The sequence below is a fragment of the Protopterus annectens genome, chromosome 17.part0 (assembly GCF_019279795.1).
Source record: "Protopterus annectens isolate FY-2018-M chromosome 17.part0, PAN1.0, whole genome shotgun sequence".
NCBI classification, from domain to species: Eukaryota; Metazoa; Chordata; order Ceratodontiformes; family Protopteridae; genus Protopterus; species Protopterus annectens.
In genome coordinates this window covers 626,902,151-626,921,054 of record NC_056751.1, presented here as the reverse complement: position 1 = coordinate 626,921,054, position 18,904 = coordinate 626,902,151, and the positions used below count along the sequence as shown (strand labels likewise).

General features: G+C 40.9%; 1 protein-coding gene across 2 annotated transcripts in view; it reads right to left on the bottom strand.

The window, feature by feature from the left end:
• LOC122791301 (lysosomal membrane ascorbate-dependent ferrireductase CYB561A3) overlaps positions 1-18,904 on the bottom strand; it is a 207,233-nt gene that overhangs the window by 112,926 nt on the left and 75,403 nt on the right. For both annotated transcript variants that reach the window (XM_044058995.1, XM_044058994.1), the window contains exon 2: positions 17,405-17,600. In XM_044058995.1, the coding sequence (XP_043914930.1) occupies positions 17,405-17,600 (196 nt within the window). The remainder of the gene's footprint in view (positions 1-17,404; positions 17,601-18,904) is intronic.

Genomic DNA, 18,904 nt, shown 5'->3' with positions numbered 1-18,904 from the left:
ATGCTCTGCGTTTACTGTCAGAGACTGAAAGACAGAAATGAACTTTAAAAGAACAGCTGTTTGTTTATTTTTAAAGAGTGAAATGAAAATAAGAAGTGGAACAGTTGATACAGTTAACCTAGCTTATAAAAGAGCCTGCTGAAGACAGTTATCAGTTGTTGAGTTGAGTTCAGTTGTGTTCAGCCCACAGTTGAGTTGAGTTCTCAGTTGTGTTCACAGCTGTGTTATTGTACTGAACAGTGGAATATCTGATACCCAAAGGACTCACCAAGGTCTGTAACTGCCTGCCTTTGCTCTGTTGTAATATTTAGTTTAGATCAGGGACAGTGTTCTTCAATTAGCTAGGAAATTATAGCTAATTATAGAGTTTTTTTGTAAATGTTAAATTTCTATCCTGTAGTATTAATTTCATTTTTCTGGTGATTGAATTCTATTTGTTAATTGAAATTACTGTTTTATATTTTTAATCATTTTGCTCATTATTAAATATTTTTATTATCTTACATTGTGGCTGGTCAATCAATGCATTATTCAGTGATTTGAGTGTGCTTATACCTGCTTTGATAATTCCCAGGTCACTCCAAGAGCCTGGTTGCTTTAGGTCATTTTCTACCATTTGCTTTGATACCTAATTTTAATAACTGGACACTCCTGTGAAAGGACATGTAGATGCGCTGATTGGTGTCAGCCCATTATCATGTTATTTTGGGGAAGAGACATAGATTCATAGGTAGGTACTAGGCTTTTGGCCCTAGGGCCTATATAAGCCTAGCCAAATGGCACCCTGGCTTTCACCATCCAAGAAAATTATTTGCCTGTGCCCCTGTCAAATAGAGCCACAGAAGTGATACCTGGGGTGAATTTCCCATCTCCCATCCAATCAAGATTTTTCTTGAAGAGTGCTAATGAGGAGCTTAGTTTGATATAGATAGTTAGTTTGTTCCAGAGTATGGGAAGTCTCTGGGACAGAAATCTATCCCTCCAGCATGTTCTGTTTATTGTGGTGACAAGGTTTAGGTCCCTAGAGCGTGTAGCCTGGAGGGATTGGGATTTCTTTAAGTGGAGCATGTCCAACAGCTCTGGGTTTGACATAGCTTTGTATGTTAGGCAGAGATCGCCTCTGAGTAGGCTGGAGTTTTTGAGACCGTCTGCGTAGGGCATCCGTTTGAGGCCGGTAATCCTCTTTGTGAGGTATTTCTGCGGCCTTTCCAGTTGTTGTAGATGTCTTGTGAGGTACATACCAAAAGGGGCGTTGTACTCTATATAATGGGTCTAATGAGTGATGAGTAGAGGGGAACAATGACCTCTTTTTTCCTGGATGAGAAACCTTTTGTAATGAGGTGTGCCACATAGAAGGATTTCCTGACTACTGTGGCGATGTGATTATCAAAGGAGAGACTACTGTCCACCTGTGTCCCAAGGTCTCATCACACTTTCGGTGTTAAGTAGACTACTGCCCATGTGGTAGTTCATGGGTACAGAGTTTTTACCAAAAGGAATGACAATGCACTTTTTGGCACTGAGCTTGAGGCCATGGCTTTGACACCAGGTATCTGTCTCAGTGAGACCCTTTTGTAGGATGTCCACATCATTAGGCATTTTGATTATGGCTCCTAGTTTGCATTCATCTGTGAACTTCATTAGCCAAAGACCTTCTGTGTTAGCCTGTACTTCAGAGAAGTAGATACCAAACAGTAGAGGACCCAGGACTGAACCCTGTGGTACTCCACTTGTCACTGGTTTGAAGTTGGATTTGGAATCTGCTACTTTCACAGTGTGGGTTCTGTCAGTGAGCCAGTTGGTAACCCATCTTGTGACATAGGGATTTATACCTAGTTTAGTGAGTTTATCTATAATTCCAGAGTGGGGGATGGTGTTGAAAGCCTTGGCGAGATCTAGATAGGCTGTGTGAACCACCTTACCCTCATCTATGGCTTTGGTGACCACTTCAAAAAAAGTCTATCAGGTTTAGGAGACATGATCTGCCTTTTACAAACCCGAACTGGGTAGGGTCCAGAGTTTAGAGATTACCAATGTATTTGTTTATAAGTTCCATGATGATACGTTCCATAGCCTTGCAGACCAGGCTCATTAAGCTATTGGGACGGTATTTCCCGGGGTCCATGGTGGCTCCCGCTTTGTGGAGTGGGATAACTGTTGCTGTGCCCCATACAGTGGGCACAAAGCCTGAGGTGAGACTATGATTGAACATGGTATTAAGTGGGGTGCCAGTTCATTCTGTAGTTCATGTAGAATGCAGCCTGGGATGTTGTCGGGTCCCATGGATGCTGTGTTCTTGGGGGGTGTCAAGTTGTAGGTCATAAGTGTATAGAGCCGCCTGTGAAAGCAGTCAAAAGCATGACCGCACAGAATGCCTTTACGTCTCACTCTGGCTCCAGCCTTGGAACAGCAATAGTCCAGGAACTGTAAGAGAGACTGTTAGACCTGGCGATGGATGGGGGCTGTGACGTCTGGTTAATATCCCACCAAACTGTCACCAATATGTGACATCCCCTACTATCCTGGGTCAGTAACTAAGGAACTTCAATCCTCACTGTCATTTGAACAGGAGTAATAATTCACAATTTCCCCTAAGAGCACAACAGGAACATGCTGTATAACCTGTGTGTTTTTTACCTGTGCAGCCGTGATTACAGGAACTTTACATTCTTCCGGTATAGGGATGGGCCCTTTAAGGGATGAGAGGTGAGTAATGTTAGCACTGAACCTATCTAGCAGGATGCTGGCAATATCAGTTGGTTCTGTATATTTAGTGCCATTCTGCTGTAACTCAGAGCAGATCCGAGTACTGTCATTGAGATTCTTGACATAGCTATAGAATGCTTTGTGGTTGTCTTTAGAATCAGTGGTGATTTTGTTTTCATAACTAGCTTTGGAGGATTTTATGAGAGATCTCAGCTTCTTACTGAGGCTGACCAGGGAGTTCCTCCAATCATGACATTTTATTCTTTTTTGCAACAGTTTCGTTCTTCTGTTGTAGAGTTTGTTTATGGCAGGGGACCACCAGATTGACTTCCTTTTTTTGGAGGATAGCATCTTGGTTCTGTTAGGGATTGCATGATCCATGCACTCGTGTAAGTGCTTATAAAGTGCATTTGTGTAGGATTCAGCAGTCATACCTCTATTGTCTGTCAGCATGGGTGTCGTGAAGTTTGCCACTTCTGCTTTAAGAAGCGTGAAGTTGGCTTTGGAGAAATCTTTTACGGTGGTTTTCCTACTGGGGGTGGGATGTGGATGTCTAGGGTGATTAGCTTGTGGTCGGATCTGACCAATGAGGAACTGACCTCTGCTGTGGAACACCAGTTGGCCATGTTGGTAATGACCAGATCTAGGATATTGCTGCTCCTGGTGGGGGTGTGGATAAGTTGATCCAAGACGTTGGAATTTATGAATTCCAGAAAACGTTGAGCACATGAGTTGGTACATGCGTAGTTTTCCCAGTTAATTGTAGGGTAGTTGAAATTGTCCATTATTAGGGTGTTAGGTTGTACCCTAATATTTTCCAGTGTATCAAGAAATGAGGAGTGGGAATCCTGGGGCATGGTGGGGGATCTGTAGCAAGCTACAATTTGGATTGCGGTCTTGCCCAGAGTTATTTGCACTTGGATAATCTCAGATGCATTATGCTGAGCAACTAGCCTGGAGGTGTGGATATCCTTAATGAATATGGACATGTCTCCGCCTTTAGTGTTTCGGTCCAGGTTAGGTGGCCAAAAGGTGTAGTATGAATTATAGCCTGGTAATGCAGGGGTGCTCTCTGGAGCCTTGAACCAGGTCTCTGTCACTGCACAGATGTCGATGTTCTCCATTTTAAGGAGTGCCTCGAGTGAGTGCATTTTGAGGTTTAGACTTCTAGCATTTAGTAGCATTACCCTCAGATTTTGCTTGCATGTACCTGTTACGGTGGTGAATTTGTCATTTGAACCTTGCCTAAAAAAGAACTTTAGGGGTGGCAAAAGCCTAAGCCAGTATCCAGAATTCCAAGGGCGACAGGTGCAGGCCATCTCTGGCAAAGCATCGTGGTTCGTTGATCATGTCATCCCAGGCAGACAGATACAGGATACCCTTAGAATGACACCAGAAGCTTAGCCAATTGTTGAAGTCAATCATTTTGTCCTTGTACTGTGGTATCATTCTGGGTGATGGCAGGATGCTACTCAAGGGTCATACCTGCCTTGGCTACAAGATTGGACAGCTCCTCCAGGTCTCTCTTCATGTAGTCCAGGGAGGTACGTCTCGGGTCATTCACACCCACATGGACAATGACAGAGTCATATTTGTACTTGTGGAGTGACCTGACTGCATGCCTTATTTGGTGGATTGTGGCACCCAACAGGCAGCTGACAGTAACTTTCTCCTTGTTTAGCCTGGTGAGTGGAACATCAGTGTGCCTGACTATAGATTCACCTATGACTATAGTGCTTGGTACGTTGTTATGCTTATGGGCTGTGGTTGAGTGGCACACTGAGTTTGTGGGCTGTGTGTCATTTGGGTTGTGTTGGGGGGTGGAGGTTGCTTGCGTTTCTGCTTTGGAGGTCCCTGTTGCTTGGGTAGATTTTTATTGAAAGCCTCTGCGAATGTAGGGGTGTGTTTTGTGTTTCTATGTGTGTGTGTTTTGGTGGTGTAGGTTTTGAGGGACTATGTGATGAGTGTGGTGTGGTGCAAGGGTGTACCTTCTCCTCTTGACTGTCTAGTCCAGTCTTGGGTGAAGAGAGCTTTGCTTCCAGTTTGGCTATATAAGTGCATCTCTCACAGGTTGTAGTGTTGGGTGGTAGGAGGAGAGGGTTGTCTGTGTACATGAGGCAATTGCTGCATTGCCCCAAGATGCCCAGATTCATCAGGTAGACAGGAGAAAACACTGGGAGCTGACCCTTAGACTTGCCTGGATAGGTGCTTATTAAGTACTAAAAACTGTTTTCCTCTAGACAAGTGAGGAAAGTTGAGTGCTGTAGTAATTTGTAGCTTATTTAGTGCTTACAATGAGTTGGAAATCTGTGTCAGGCTTTCCCAGAAGTGTTTGGATGTACGAGTCAATTTATTTACATGTGAGTATATCAGAGGTCTTAAACTGGCACACTTTGTCTGAAGTGTGTAATAAGGAGTTACATATATAGTGCAGTCCCAGGTTATACAGCATGTTCCTGTTGTGCTCTTAGGGGAAATTGTGAATTATTACTCCTGTTCAAATGACAGTGAGGATTGAAGTTCCTTAGTTACTGACCCAGGATAGTAGGGGATGTCACATATTGATGACAGTTTGGTGGGATATTAACCAGACGTCACAGCCCCCGTCCATCGCCAGGTCTAACAGTCTCTCTTACAGTTCCTGGACTATTGCTGTTCCAAGGCTGGATCCAGAGTGAGACGTAAAGGCATTCTGTGCGGTCATGCTTTTGACTGCTTTCACAGGGGGCTCTATACACTTATGACCTACAACTTGACACCCCCCAAGTTCACACCTGTTATGTCCGAGGGTTACTCCCCTTATGAACCATCCCTCCCCCACAGGAATACCTTGCTGAATACCTATCCCTTCTTGCCAGAGCTTCAAACATCCAAACCAGCAACTGAATCTGGGTTGTGTGGACAGCTGTAGTTAGGGCTTTTTCCCTCAATGCCACAACACTGGCTTTTGTATTCCGATTTTTGGGTAACTATGCAAAACTACTGACTTGGACTGCACACTACTGTCACACTAAGAATAAACAGAATCCCACTTGTACAGAATACTGCTTTGAGGAGAAAAATGACTGAATGACAGCAGGCCTGTCTCATTTTAATCACTTCTGAATCAAAGACATTTTTCAAATCAAAGCAAGTCAGTAGCAAGCTTATTCCATGGACTGTCTAGAATCTCAAGTGGAATTATTTCCTTTTCTTTATCTTACTAAAATGAGTTCAACATACTTGACAGTTCTTTACCAATCTGATCAATCTGATGAAACTTATCTGGCCAAAACAATATTTTACATTCTCTATTTCTACTACACGTCTAATATGTACTTCATATGTTTACCCAAGTATTTCACCTTGTGGCTGATCATGAAGTAGAAGATGAATTTGAACAGACCTTGCACACAGATTTTTTTCCAAGGTAATTTTTGCCCCTGTGCCTACCAAACATCAAATCATCTCTGAAAAGAACCCTATTTTTTCCTGACCTCTGAGTGAGCTTTCACCTGGAGCCAAGATGAGAGGTATTTGGGGGGGGGGGGGCTTTAGTTCAGGTAGAAAGGATTTCCTTTGTGCGCATACCAGCTGTGATGCTCCACCACTGGCTCAGTAATCAAGAAGCCTAATCCTCACCACTAGCACCAGTGGGGGATGTACATTGGGAGGATGACAAGTTACACACACAGTATTTCCAGATGCAGCTCTCTGCATCAAGTGCAATTTCCATTAAGAGCACACAGAAACCACAGTCAGTCTGGGGCCAGTTTTTCCCTCTTTCTCCAGATCCCCAATAAGACTCCCCACTGACACAGCTATAGGGTTGAGATCTCAGCTGAGTGGCCAAGCCCAAGACCTCCAGCACCCTCTCTGTCCAACCAGTGCTGCTTGTCCCTGCCCAAGTAGCTGACACACACACACACACACACACACACACACACACACACACACACACACACAGGAAAAGGCTGGCACAGGTTTAGTAGCTATGCCCCCTTCTGCCCAGACTATAAGGTAGTTATCACTGCCACCAGCCACATCCTTATCAGCTACTTAAAGGCCCTTAACAAAGGGTGTCCAATCTTACTGTGTAATGTTACTATTAATACAAATGGTAGTTTGATCAAGAGCAAGGCTATTAGGTGTGGCCTACACAGTGTCACCAAATAAATATGAAAGTACTCTCAGAACCTATATATGTCTCTCAAATATCAGCCACAATGAAAGGTTTAAATATATTTAATAATAAACAATAAAAGAACAAGAAAATACTCAGTACATAACCACAGTAACATAAGAGTTTAAAATCATAGGAAATATATTATAGGACAGTCTAAAATAAATAAAGACAAACAGATAAATTAATATTTGCTGTATCCCTGACTGTATCTAAGAGAATTACTGTACTCTAGTAACTTACTTACACAGCAAACAGGGCAGATGTGGTGAGTGGGTCTTCCAGCTGATGTTGTCAGGTCAAAGAAATATAGAGAATAACCAGTCTCTCTCACAGAGTTCTTAATGTCTCAAATAGTAGGGGTGGGAGGTTGGCACAATGATTAAGGTGTTTACCTTACAGACACAAAGTGCAGGGTTTGATTCTCACATGGTGCAATTGGATAGGCTTAAAATGGCCCACAAGGGCACTTAGCCTAGTACTAATCTATGAACCTATGAACCTAAATATTACTGCTGGGAGAGCTTGCAGGATGACATCACTTCTTATCTGACTCTATCCAAGGTAAAACCTCCACTGATGCAGCTGGTAGAATTTAGCATTTACCTCTGAAAATACATAGACAAGGCTTTTCTTTGATCTAAGGCAGATCCTGGAAGTCATAAAATAATAAAAACACTTTCAAGACAATACAGTGAACCTCCAGTTCTAGACAGTGTGTCTATTACTGCACTGAAACTGAAAGATAACATCCTTTTTTATAGCATGGCTATAAAGTCATTTAATTTAAACTATTTTTCTGAAGTTTTGCAAGTCAACCTTCTGTATTCCAGTTTCCCTTTTTAAAATATATACATCTAAACAGTTACAATACTGTATGTACATTTCTGTTCCAGTAAGTTACACCGTGGATACATTTTTAAAGGTCAGTACTTTACAACCGTTACAACACACACTTCTGTACCAGCAGTTTGATATACACATAACATACAGTTCTAATACATTTGTAACATCAGCATATGAATCATGTTGATATCCACAAATGACATATAATTATTTATAAAATTCCAGATAGCTGGGCTGACCGTATCTCCTTTCGTAACACTAACATTTCAGCAATTGCAGCATTTGACTGGCCTAACCCACCCACTGAGTGTGGGGGGGGGGGTAAAGGATCTGCATCACTGTGGAGGCTCACAATGCCCTCCTCATATGGGTGCATGTTCCCATACACCCACCAAGAAGGCAACCACTTATTGGTGGCATGGCAACCTAATGTCCACCCCCAGCTCGAATATTTACATGTCAGCTTAGTCCTTAGAGGGGACCCACTGAGTGAATTATTTGTAGCAGGCTTGTCACCTGGCTGTAATCAGAGCTTTATAGTTTTATCCCAGGCCTTGCACACAGATTATCTCATCATGATATTCAGCATGTCTGTATTAGAGCTTCCTTCTTTTCATCTGATTATCTTTATAACACAGGGTCTTTCATGGGATATATGCAGATGACTCCTCAAGGACATCAAGTGTTTCAGCTACATGTCTTCTGAATTTCCATGACTTTTTATGTCTTTGTGGACAAATTCAGGCTAATAAAGCCAACCCCCACTAGCTGTGGACATGTATGTTTCGGCCTTATGTACTTAAGGGGTTATCTGCATATATCCCATTGACCTCTATTACAGGAGGTTTAAAGTATCACACAGTGAAAACTCTAGCTTGGCTAGGCTTTTCCTGTTTTTACCAATTGGTTTCTCTGTGTGTCCTTTTTACTCTTTGGTTTAGATGTTAGTTGAGATATTTTTGCAAACACCTTGTGTTTCTAAAGTACAGCCAAACAGTCCACTTATGCTGTGCTGACGACAGCATAACTAGGTCGAAATATGTATGTCCACAGCTGGTGGGGTTTGGCTTTATTGTTCTGAATTCATAAACACTTAAAAATAAAGGTAAAAAGTCAGACATTCAGAAGCCATATAGCTGAAACACTTGAAGTCCTTAAAGGGTCATCTGCATATATCCCATGGGCCTCTATTACAAGAGATTTAAGGTATCACACAGTGAAAACTGTAGCTTGGCTATGTTTTTCTTGTAGTTTTTACTAATTGGTCTGTGTGACTTTTTTATTCTTTGTTTATATATGTAAATATTTACCTACACACACACACACACACACACACACACACACACACACACACACACACACACACACACACACTTCTTTGTATTGAAGCACAACAGTTCTCCAGCCTTGTTTGTGTGTGTGTGTGTGTGTGTGTGTGGGGGGGGGAGGGGGTAAGACATCTCCCTCCCATAAGGAAAAACAATAGACCACAAGGAAAACTGGTACTTGTGAGCAACAAAGCTGCCGGCTGAGAATCCAAAAAAAATTGGGAAAAAAAGAACTATGAGATGCAGATGAGCTCAGTTGAGACTTCAGAGTAATCAAACAATCATAATTTGTTTAGATATCAAAATGTATTGCATATCAAAATATAATACATATCAAAACATATTAGACATCAAAATGTATTTACTGAAAAAGAAATAGATGTGCTTTTGCCCTTGACAGAGCTCTGTCAGATCTAACTTCAGTTTACATGACATGCAGTATTTTTTTGATTTAACGCACAGATCATTGTCAATTACCTCAAGCTGGGGTCATAAATGTATATCTTAGTCTGTCCAACCAGGCTACAATATGCAAGTCTCATCTTTCATTTCTCAACCTATTTCAGAAAATAAATCACAGTGGACAAATAGATATTTGTCATGCAGTGACTACTCCTCCACTGCGACAAACTTCTTCTCCTGATCAAAAAATGTGACACAATATCTTCCTTTAAGAAGGTCTTAGACAGTTAGAGAAGTATTCATAAATTCAACCGTAGTATTGACTGACCTATTGCTCCTCAGAAAAGGAGGTAAGGCAAAATGTGATTCTATAATTCTAGATGGCATTTTTATGCTACAGTTTGGCAAGATGATGGCATTTTAGGAGTACAAGAACTCAGTGTTTCTAAGTGCATCAGTCCCAGAACTCTATTAATTGACAGTAAGCTTTGATCCTGTAGCCAAGTCACATGTGCTTGCCATCTTAGGAACTATTCATTCTACACACACAAGTTTGAAATCTAGGTACAGGAGTGTGGACATTCTATTCTTCTTGGCTGTAGAAAAAAGAAACATTAGGGATCTCCTGCACAAGGCAGCCTGACATTCAACCAGTATACCAAAGTCTAATGATCTTGTATGCACAGTACATCATACATATGCTCTTCACACAGAATATAGGGCATAAAAGTGATGTATGGATGGAATTACTCAGAACTGAACTGCCCCAAAAGAGAACAGTCTTCATAGAACAAAGGAGTCCATGCACATCCAGAAGGAAAAATGCAGAACAAAAGGGGAAAACCCTTAAAGAGAAGGGAATCCAAAACAAATACCAGAAAAAAAAACAAGGTGGTGGAGGGAGGGAATGAATATTGCAACAATAAAGAGAAGGACATCTACTGTTATGGTAAGATTTTACACAACTGTACTATGTCCTTTTTTCACTGTTGCAATGTTTTTAATGTTAGGGAAAGTAAAAAAGCTCAAAAACAGAATGGGAGGTGGAAAGCTGAGATGAGCCCTCAACAAACCCATATAAAATGATTCTAGCAAAACCTGTTCTGGCCCTAGAAACCATATCCAACTTCTAATGCTTAGTAAAGGTATGCACTGAAGACCAAGTAGCAGCTTCAAGGATGTAATTGGTGTCCAAACCTTTGAAGAGAGCATCAGAACAGGAAACAGCCTTAGTGAAATGAGCTCTAACAGAAGTAGGCAAAAATTTGCCATGAAAAGTATAACAAAAAGAAATGGTCTAGGAATATCTAGCAGGAGATTGTTTGCTTAGAAACAGCCAAACCAAATGTCCTGGGATGTAAGGAAACAAAAAGCTGATCAGACTTATGAATGGCCTAAGTTTTATCCAAATAGTACCTGAGCTGTCTGTGCAAATCCAAGGTATGCAAGACCCTCTCACTAGAAGACTGAGAAGAAAGGAAAAGGAAGGGAGTTGTACCGACGGATTCATGGACAACTCATTCACTATCTTGAGCATAAAAGAAGGATTGGTATGAAGGGACACCCTGTCCCTGTGAAAAAACAAAAAAAGGAGTAATGGCCATAAGGGCCTAGAGCTCAGAAACCCTCACAATAGAAGTAACAGCCAGCAACAAAACAGTCTTCCGGGTACAATGTTGCAAAAAAGCAAATTTTGCAGGCTCAAAAGGAGCCTTAGTCAATTTTTCCAAAACAAAATTAAGGTTCCAAGGAAGAGGAACAGGTTTCCTTGGAGGCCTAATATACAGGACACCTTTAAGAAATTATTTGACCTCAAACAAGAAGCCAAAGGAGGATTCAATGGCAGACAAGCAGAAATGGCTGACAAATAGGCCTTCACAGAAGAATAGACTAGGCCAGACTGCAGCAACTCACACAAATAAGAGAGGACCAAAGGAACACCCACTGAAAAAGGGTCCTGGTTACAAGCATGGCACCAGACAGAAAATATTTTCCATTTGGACATATAAAATTTTCTGGTTGAGGGTTTCCTTGCCTCCTGTAAAACCCTGAGCATGTCCTCAGAAAAGAGTTGCCTCAAAGGGATCAAAACCCTATCACCCACAGTGTCAGTTAAGAGTGGACAAGTGAGGATGTATGAGAGACCCCTTATCCTGTGTAAGGAAGTCCAACCAGTGAGATAATTTGTGGTGATTGCCCCTGGCCAGATGCATTAAGGGGGGGGGGGGAGCCAGTGCTGTCTTGGCCAAAAGGGAATCACAAGCAAGATTTTTGGGGAGTCCAGCTGAATCTTCTGCAGGACTCCTCAAAGTAGAGGAAGAGGAGGAAAAGCATAAAGAAACATCCAAGGAAAAGAAACAGCATCCGTCTTCCACATCATATGGCATGGCACTCTGGAACAGAAGAGAGGGCATTACCTGTTCAGAGGGGAGGCAAAAAGATCTAGAGGAATTCTCCACTAATGGACAATGTCGAGAAACATGTCTCTGTGAAGCATCCATTCATGAGCCTGTATTTTGGACCTGCTCAGAGAGTCTGCCACTAGATTGCGCTCTGAAAGAATGTATACTGCCTTAAGAGTTAACTCATAACTCAGACCAAAATAAAATACAAGACCAAAAGAAAAAAAAAAAAACACCCAAATGGTATCTAATGACTAGGTATTAAGCACAGCAGCAAGGCATTCAGACCAACAAGCAATATTAGCGTTCAGACTGGTGACAAAGAAGTTCTGGGTAACTGCATCTGTACATCTTTTTTATGCCCTACATTTTGTGTGGGGACCACACGTGTGATGTACGGCACATACAAGCTTATTAGGGCTTGGGTATACTGTCTGAACATTGGGCTTCCCTGGGCGGGAGATCCTTAATAATTAGAATACAGTAAATGTGATATAGAAGGACATTCAATACTACTGAAGCTTACAACGTGAACTTCATATGAAAGTTATTCAAACATTTCTAATGGTCCATGTAAAGCATGCTAAAGTAACTGGAAAGCAGGACTAAGGTTCTTCACCATTCTCCACATATAGATTTGCTAAAAAAGATGAAAGAGTGTCTACCACTTTAACAATGAGGATTAATGCTATGCTAATAAATTTTATCCTGTTGCCTTTGGTTTGATTTTCTTAATTTCCATTTGCCTACTAAAAAGAGCCACTTAGGTCAACTGGTTTTACCCTGTTAATAAATAAATAAAATCAATAGGACAATAGGAGTCATAGGACATTCAAGGCTACTGGGTCTTGTGACCATAATGCCTTGTCAGTTCCCACCTTAGAGGGCTTCCCCTTCTGATGGAGGGTTAGGTCATCAAGCCTGGGGTAAATTTATGAAATTCCATCCAATTTTTAAGGAAGATAATGTACAACACACTTTTAGCTGTGATTGGGAAGCCTTTTCCAGAGGGGAGGGAGATGCTGTATAATGGATCTGTCTTACCACCTTGTTTTATTGATCTACTGAACCAGGTTTAGATCCCTTGTTATGGTACATGTGGAACGGTTTGATATGTGAAGGGAAAGCAGATCCTGGACTCATGGGTGTCATGAGGCATACCCAGTCTATGCACAGCTGCATACATTTTTAAGAACTTCAGGGGCGCCACCATGAACTTTGTGAAATGCTGGGGTGACTGTGTGTTTCTGCAGTGAGTCAGTCAAATCAGTCAGTAATCATCAATGGAATAATATAATCATTGATAGAATAATTATTCATCTTTCTGCAGCCTAACAACTTGACAGTCTGGAAGGCGTTACATCAGCACAGCAAAAGAATGCCTCACTGACAGCCCCTGTGTGCGAACTTACAGCTGGATTATCTAGTTTCAGTCACACATTGGGACCACTAGAGAAGAATTCTATTGTTCTGCGAAATGTTTTTATCAGAGTATTATTTTATTGTGCACAACCACACAGCACTAAGCAAAAGCAATGCCTCAGGGACCTGTGGAAGGTTTCCATCCTAGTATAAACTCCAGCTCTGAACTTCCTTGCTCAAGAGTCAGGGACAAAAAACAAACAAAAAACAACAATGCATTTTCAAGTTTTACATTTTTCAACTAGTCTCTCTCCCTCCACTTTAACTGCTCTGCTAGTTTTCATGGCCTCATTTTGCTACCTCAGACTTTTTAACACCATGCTTATACATATCACTCTCTTTCTAAATGTAAAGCAAGCTTTACACTTAAATGTATTATATCAGTGTCATTTTATCCTTTCACTTTACTGGCTTATGTAACTTTTGCATGCTTAACATCACACATTCTTTGTATTTTATTCATTGTCACTTCATGTTTTTGTCATGTTATGTTATGTACTTTGTATAAGTAGCTATATTACTGACACCAAACTGAGACTCAGATTGGTAAGAATTGATCAGTGGTCTACCCTGGTTAACAAAATAAACAAACAAATGTCTGCCCACTGTACACACCACCCTTCGCTACTACCGAATGCATGGCCCTGCTTGATTTGGAAGGTAAACACTATTAAATGCATTTAAAGGGAGGTAAGAACTTTATCTTCTTAAATAGATGACTAGTCATCTTATGATCCCCATGATTGCTTGCCTAGTATTTTTTTATGTTCCTAAATAAATAAATATTACTCTAATGTGGAGTCTGCATGTCCTCCCCGCGGTCAAGTGGCCTTCGAAAGACATGCGTGAATGGGCGTCAGGCTGGCAACTCAGCACCATAAACAAGAAACTCTAATTCAGAGAAGTGGCAGGAACCTCCAATCTACTTGATCACCTTATTTACTGCAAAGTCGGTTAACAGCAATAGCTGTTTAAGTGACTGAAGAGCTACACCACTACAAAACAAATTTTGGCAATCAGCAATGCCGGCATTTTGGTACTTCACTTGTGCTTTGCCACCTGTACCCCCTAACTCCTTCAGCCTATTGCAGCTGCCACCTTTGCTCTACCCTAGCTAGAGTTCTGCTCTAATTCACACAGGAAGTTAATATAACAATTGCATTCACACGCATTTTCTGAAGAATATGTACAAAACTATAATGCCTGGAATTATTGGCTGACTGTAATCCTCAGCGTATGTCTCAGTTTTATTACTCAAAAATTCTGAACAAACTCAAAAATAATAAATGTAACACAACAGTCACTGCATCAACATGCATTTTCTGAACAAGTAGTAGTAGTGGTCATGTCTGGCAATATTAACTGATTATACTCCAGCGATTTACCAGAAAATCAAACATTTTTGGAGGGACAGGGCAAAAACATACGAGACAAAAACCAGGGATGTTCTGCAAAATCGGGACAGTTGGGAGGTATGCCACAAACTCCATTTGAACGGTTTACTAACAGCAACATAAACTGAAGCAGCATCTTTACTTAAGTATGCAGGTGAGGAGCTGTCACATCTCCCAAGATTAAAAGTAAACGATAGAAGTGGAATAAGTGGTAGGGGAAGAGGAAAGCTGCCTGACACTGAAAACCACAAGTTGCTTTAGTAATGTGACCTAGTTCTGGATGGTGAGTGGGGGTTACCGCTGTCTCCTGTCATAGGACTGCCAGGTTTACTATTAACAAGAGTTAGCTGCTATGCATTTCCCCTTCCTGTTCTCTGTTTTGTTAGCATTTTTGAACTTCTGCATGCACAGCAAGCTGGCAAGGTCCAACTTGCTTCAAGGTATATGAGAAAAACTGGACTCAACAAATAGTGGTCTGCTGTAGAGAACAGAATGATTTGGCCTTTGCGACAACCTACTGTGTTTTAGCAATTGAAGGAGTGTAAAGAAACTGTTTGTAGCTACAGCAGCTCTCATATATCTATGCAATGGAATCAAGTTGTTGTAAGGCTTCACAAAAAGATCAGTCATTTTTGCATTTCACTTGGTGTTTAAAAACGTGTTTTATTGCATCTTTCTATTTATCTGTCTACCTGTCTATCCTTTGTTGAACAGATTAGTCCTACTAGGCCAGTACCATCTTTTAACTGGGTCTCAAGGCGGTATTTCTACTGATTAGGAGAGGTCAAATTAAAACTTATAAATGGCACACTGGTACTCAAGAAAGGTTGTTAGGACTGCAGAGACTGTACAGTGTTTCATTTTAGCAAGAGTGAACCTTACAATGTGTGCAGACTCCTAGATTGTTTTTAAGAGTTGTCACTGTAAACATTATTATTACTACAGTAAAAGGCTTTCCTCATTAGTAGGCCAGATCCTCCTAAATTCTTCACATCAGCTTAAAAACAAAAAAATATTCCTGGATAATATTGAAGGTAGAACAGCTGATGTTGCTTCAACATTTACTACTTTTAAAAACTGTATTGTTAATATTTTGCTGATGTCATTGGTTGGTTTTTGAAAGTGCTGTTAGATAATAATTTTATTGAACAATAACAATTATTCAGTAAAAGATTTGGATTTCTTTAACAAAGACAAATCCTGGCCAGTATTGGTGGCCTTAGGTTTATGACAAAGCTTTGTCTGAATTTCCTTGTTTTAAAGCAAACAGTCATTGTAATGCGTGTGTGTGTGTGTGTGTGTGTGTGTGTGTGTGTGTGTGTGTGTGTGTGTGTGTGTGTGTGTGTGTGTGTGTGTGTGTGTGCACGCATGTGTTTTTCTTTTTTTGGTGCTGAGGGGACATCTCTGATCTATCCTACTGCTGCTGGTACCTTACTGCATCCTGCATACTCTTACAGAGTAATCCTGTGATGTAAATATATTGTGTGTTCTCTGAATTGCTGATGGTTTTGATTTTTGTTCTGCGTGGTCTTGGGATTTTATTGTGTGTAAGATGCTGTGATTTGACTGTTGACTTGTGGTGTTATTGGTTACAATGTGCGTAGGAGGCTCAGAGTCCATTTACTGTTGTGTTTACAAAAGGATGGATTTTTACAAAACAGACCTGCTGCTGTCTACATTTGCCTGGGTTTGGTTCTATGTTAACAAAACAACATATTTCACTGTAACAAGTACACTATTATACCAGACATAGAGCACAGCTTCTAAATGGGTTACATAGACATGGATTTAATAGGATTAGTATGTACTTACCAGAACCACCACCATGTGCTGCTGGACAGTTCAGTATGGTAATTGTTAACTCTGGCTGTTGTACAGCATGAGAAAATGGTCAATGGGCTGGTCCAGCTTGGAGTATAGACAACAGATGTTCGTGGTATGAATGGACCTATGTGGACATGGCTGCTGTACTGTAGCATTATTTACATGACTGCACCTGTGTGCCTGGCTACCCTGTAGGATAGTGGGGTGCTGATCATCAACACTGGTGTGAGTGGACCTTTGTGGGATGAACTGCCGTGATGTGGTACAGAGTCTTGTTGCAGTCTGCTGACTGCCATGCAGCTCTAGTTACAACATAGCGCTGTAACCAAAAGCCAATCTGTATGATGTTGCCAAGAAGTTAATGCACCAAAAAGCCAATGCTCATCAGAAGGTTGTGCGCTGTGTACTCTATGGACATTATATGGCCTATAGCTTTTACTCTGAAGGATATAACATGGGCCTGTGCACCCTGACCATGGCATAGAGGACCTATACCTTTTTTTGGGAGGGAGCTGCAATACGGTTCCTGTGTATACAAACTAAAAATTCTAGATTATACCTGTGCCTGGACTACTGGGCCCCCTGGTTACTTGGAAGGAAAGACTGTGACTATATACTATGCAACATTTCACAAATTATGTAGTTTCTTAAAAACATATATGAATAACCTCACAGACCAGTACACAAGCATCACTGGCAGTCTAACAGAAGTCCGCCTCTGCTCATTCAGAAACATAAAAGAATCACAAATACTTCTAGCCAGCACCATGAAAGGATCATAGCATTGTATGAGACAGTAAGTGATACTTCAGCTCTACCACCATAAACATAACTTGTGGCTTTACGTTTAGGACTGAGCCAGAAGTCACATACAGCACAGTGTAATGATGTCACTTGCGTTAATCTGCAAATACCCACCATTGCCGTAGAGAATTACAAGGCTAGTAACCATAAGCACTGGGTGCCAGTTAAAGTGCTGGAGTGTTCCATCCCAAGCAAAACCACCATGCCACTTATAGCTCCAGTACACAACAGACAGGACACAAATGAATCCCAGTAGCAGTGACCACGAATACAGCAGGTAGAATCGTGCGGCAGGCCTCATCTTAGCCATCTGGAATGGAAAGAAAAAAGTAACAACATAAATGCCTAAGAAGGAGGAGTAAGCTTTGTGATGCTATGAGAAAAGGAAAATACAAACAATAATGACAAACTGCATTTTCAGGTAACTAAGCATCTTCTTTCAACTACTGGGGATCTTCTGGCACAAGGCTTTTGTGAGAAAGACTGTAACAAGAATATTTTTTATGCTGCTAAGCTTCATCCGCGACCCTATTACTGATTTTAGTGATTGAACAGAAAACACAGCTATCTGCAAGGCTTTAAGGACTGCTTACTTTAAGTATTTACAATAAAAAAGTGACTTGCAAACCAGAGATAACTTCACCGCTTACTTCAGTGGTGAACTGGCTGTGGAATATAGCACCACTCTTCTGTACTATAGGACCACTCTTCTGTACTATAGCACCACTCTTCTGTACTATAGCACCACTCTTCTGTACTATAGCACCACTCTTCTGTACTATAGCACCACTCTTCTGTACTATAGCACCACTCTTCTGTACTATAGCACCACTCTTCTGTAATATAGCACCACTCTTCTGTAATATAGCACCACTCTTCTGTACTATAGGACCACTCTTCTGTACTATAGCACCACTCTTCTGTAATATAGCACCACTCTTCTGTAATACAGGACCACTCTTCTGTACTATAGTTCACCTTTGAGACTGTGAAAGTCCCTTAATTAACTGTAATGGGGATCAGATCACTTTGCAGAATAATGATGATCTGAGATGCTCTGCTATAGTGAAACATACACTTTATAGCAAAATATCTACTCCTTCCAAGTATAACCCTTTGGTTACACAGCATGTAATCTGGGAAACATTTTATATATATATATATATATATATATATATATATATATATATATATATATGAGAGAGGAAAAAAATATATATATATGCACACATAGATATAGCTATAGATACAAAACACACACAAAAATATAGATATATACAGTTGATATAAAGTGTACACACCCCTGTTAAAATGCCAGGTTTTTGTGATAAAAATGAGACCACAATAAATTTCAAAACTTTTTCCACCTGTAATGTGACCATACCTCCCAACCATGCCGAATTACTTGGTTTTTACTGAGTTTTGGGGTCCAAATGAAGGGGTGTCACGATTCCCGAGTGGCACCCCTTCATTTCTGATTTTGTTCCCTTTTGTTTTATTTGTTTTTCAATTTTCATGCTGTCGGCGATGATGTCATCACGTACATGATAATGTCAACGAAGTCAGGGCTACCAGGCAGTCGGAACTGAGCTGAAGGAGCTCACGTAATTTCTG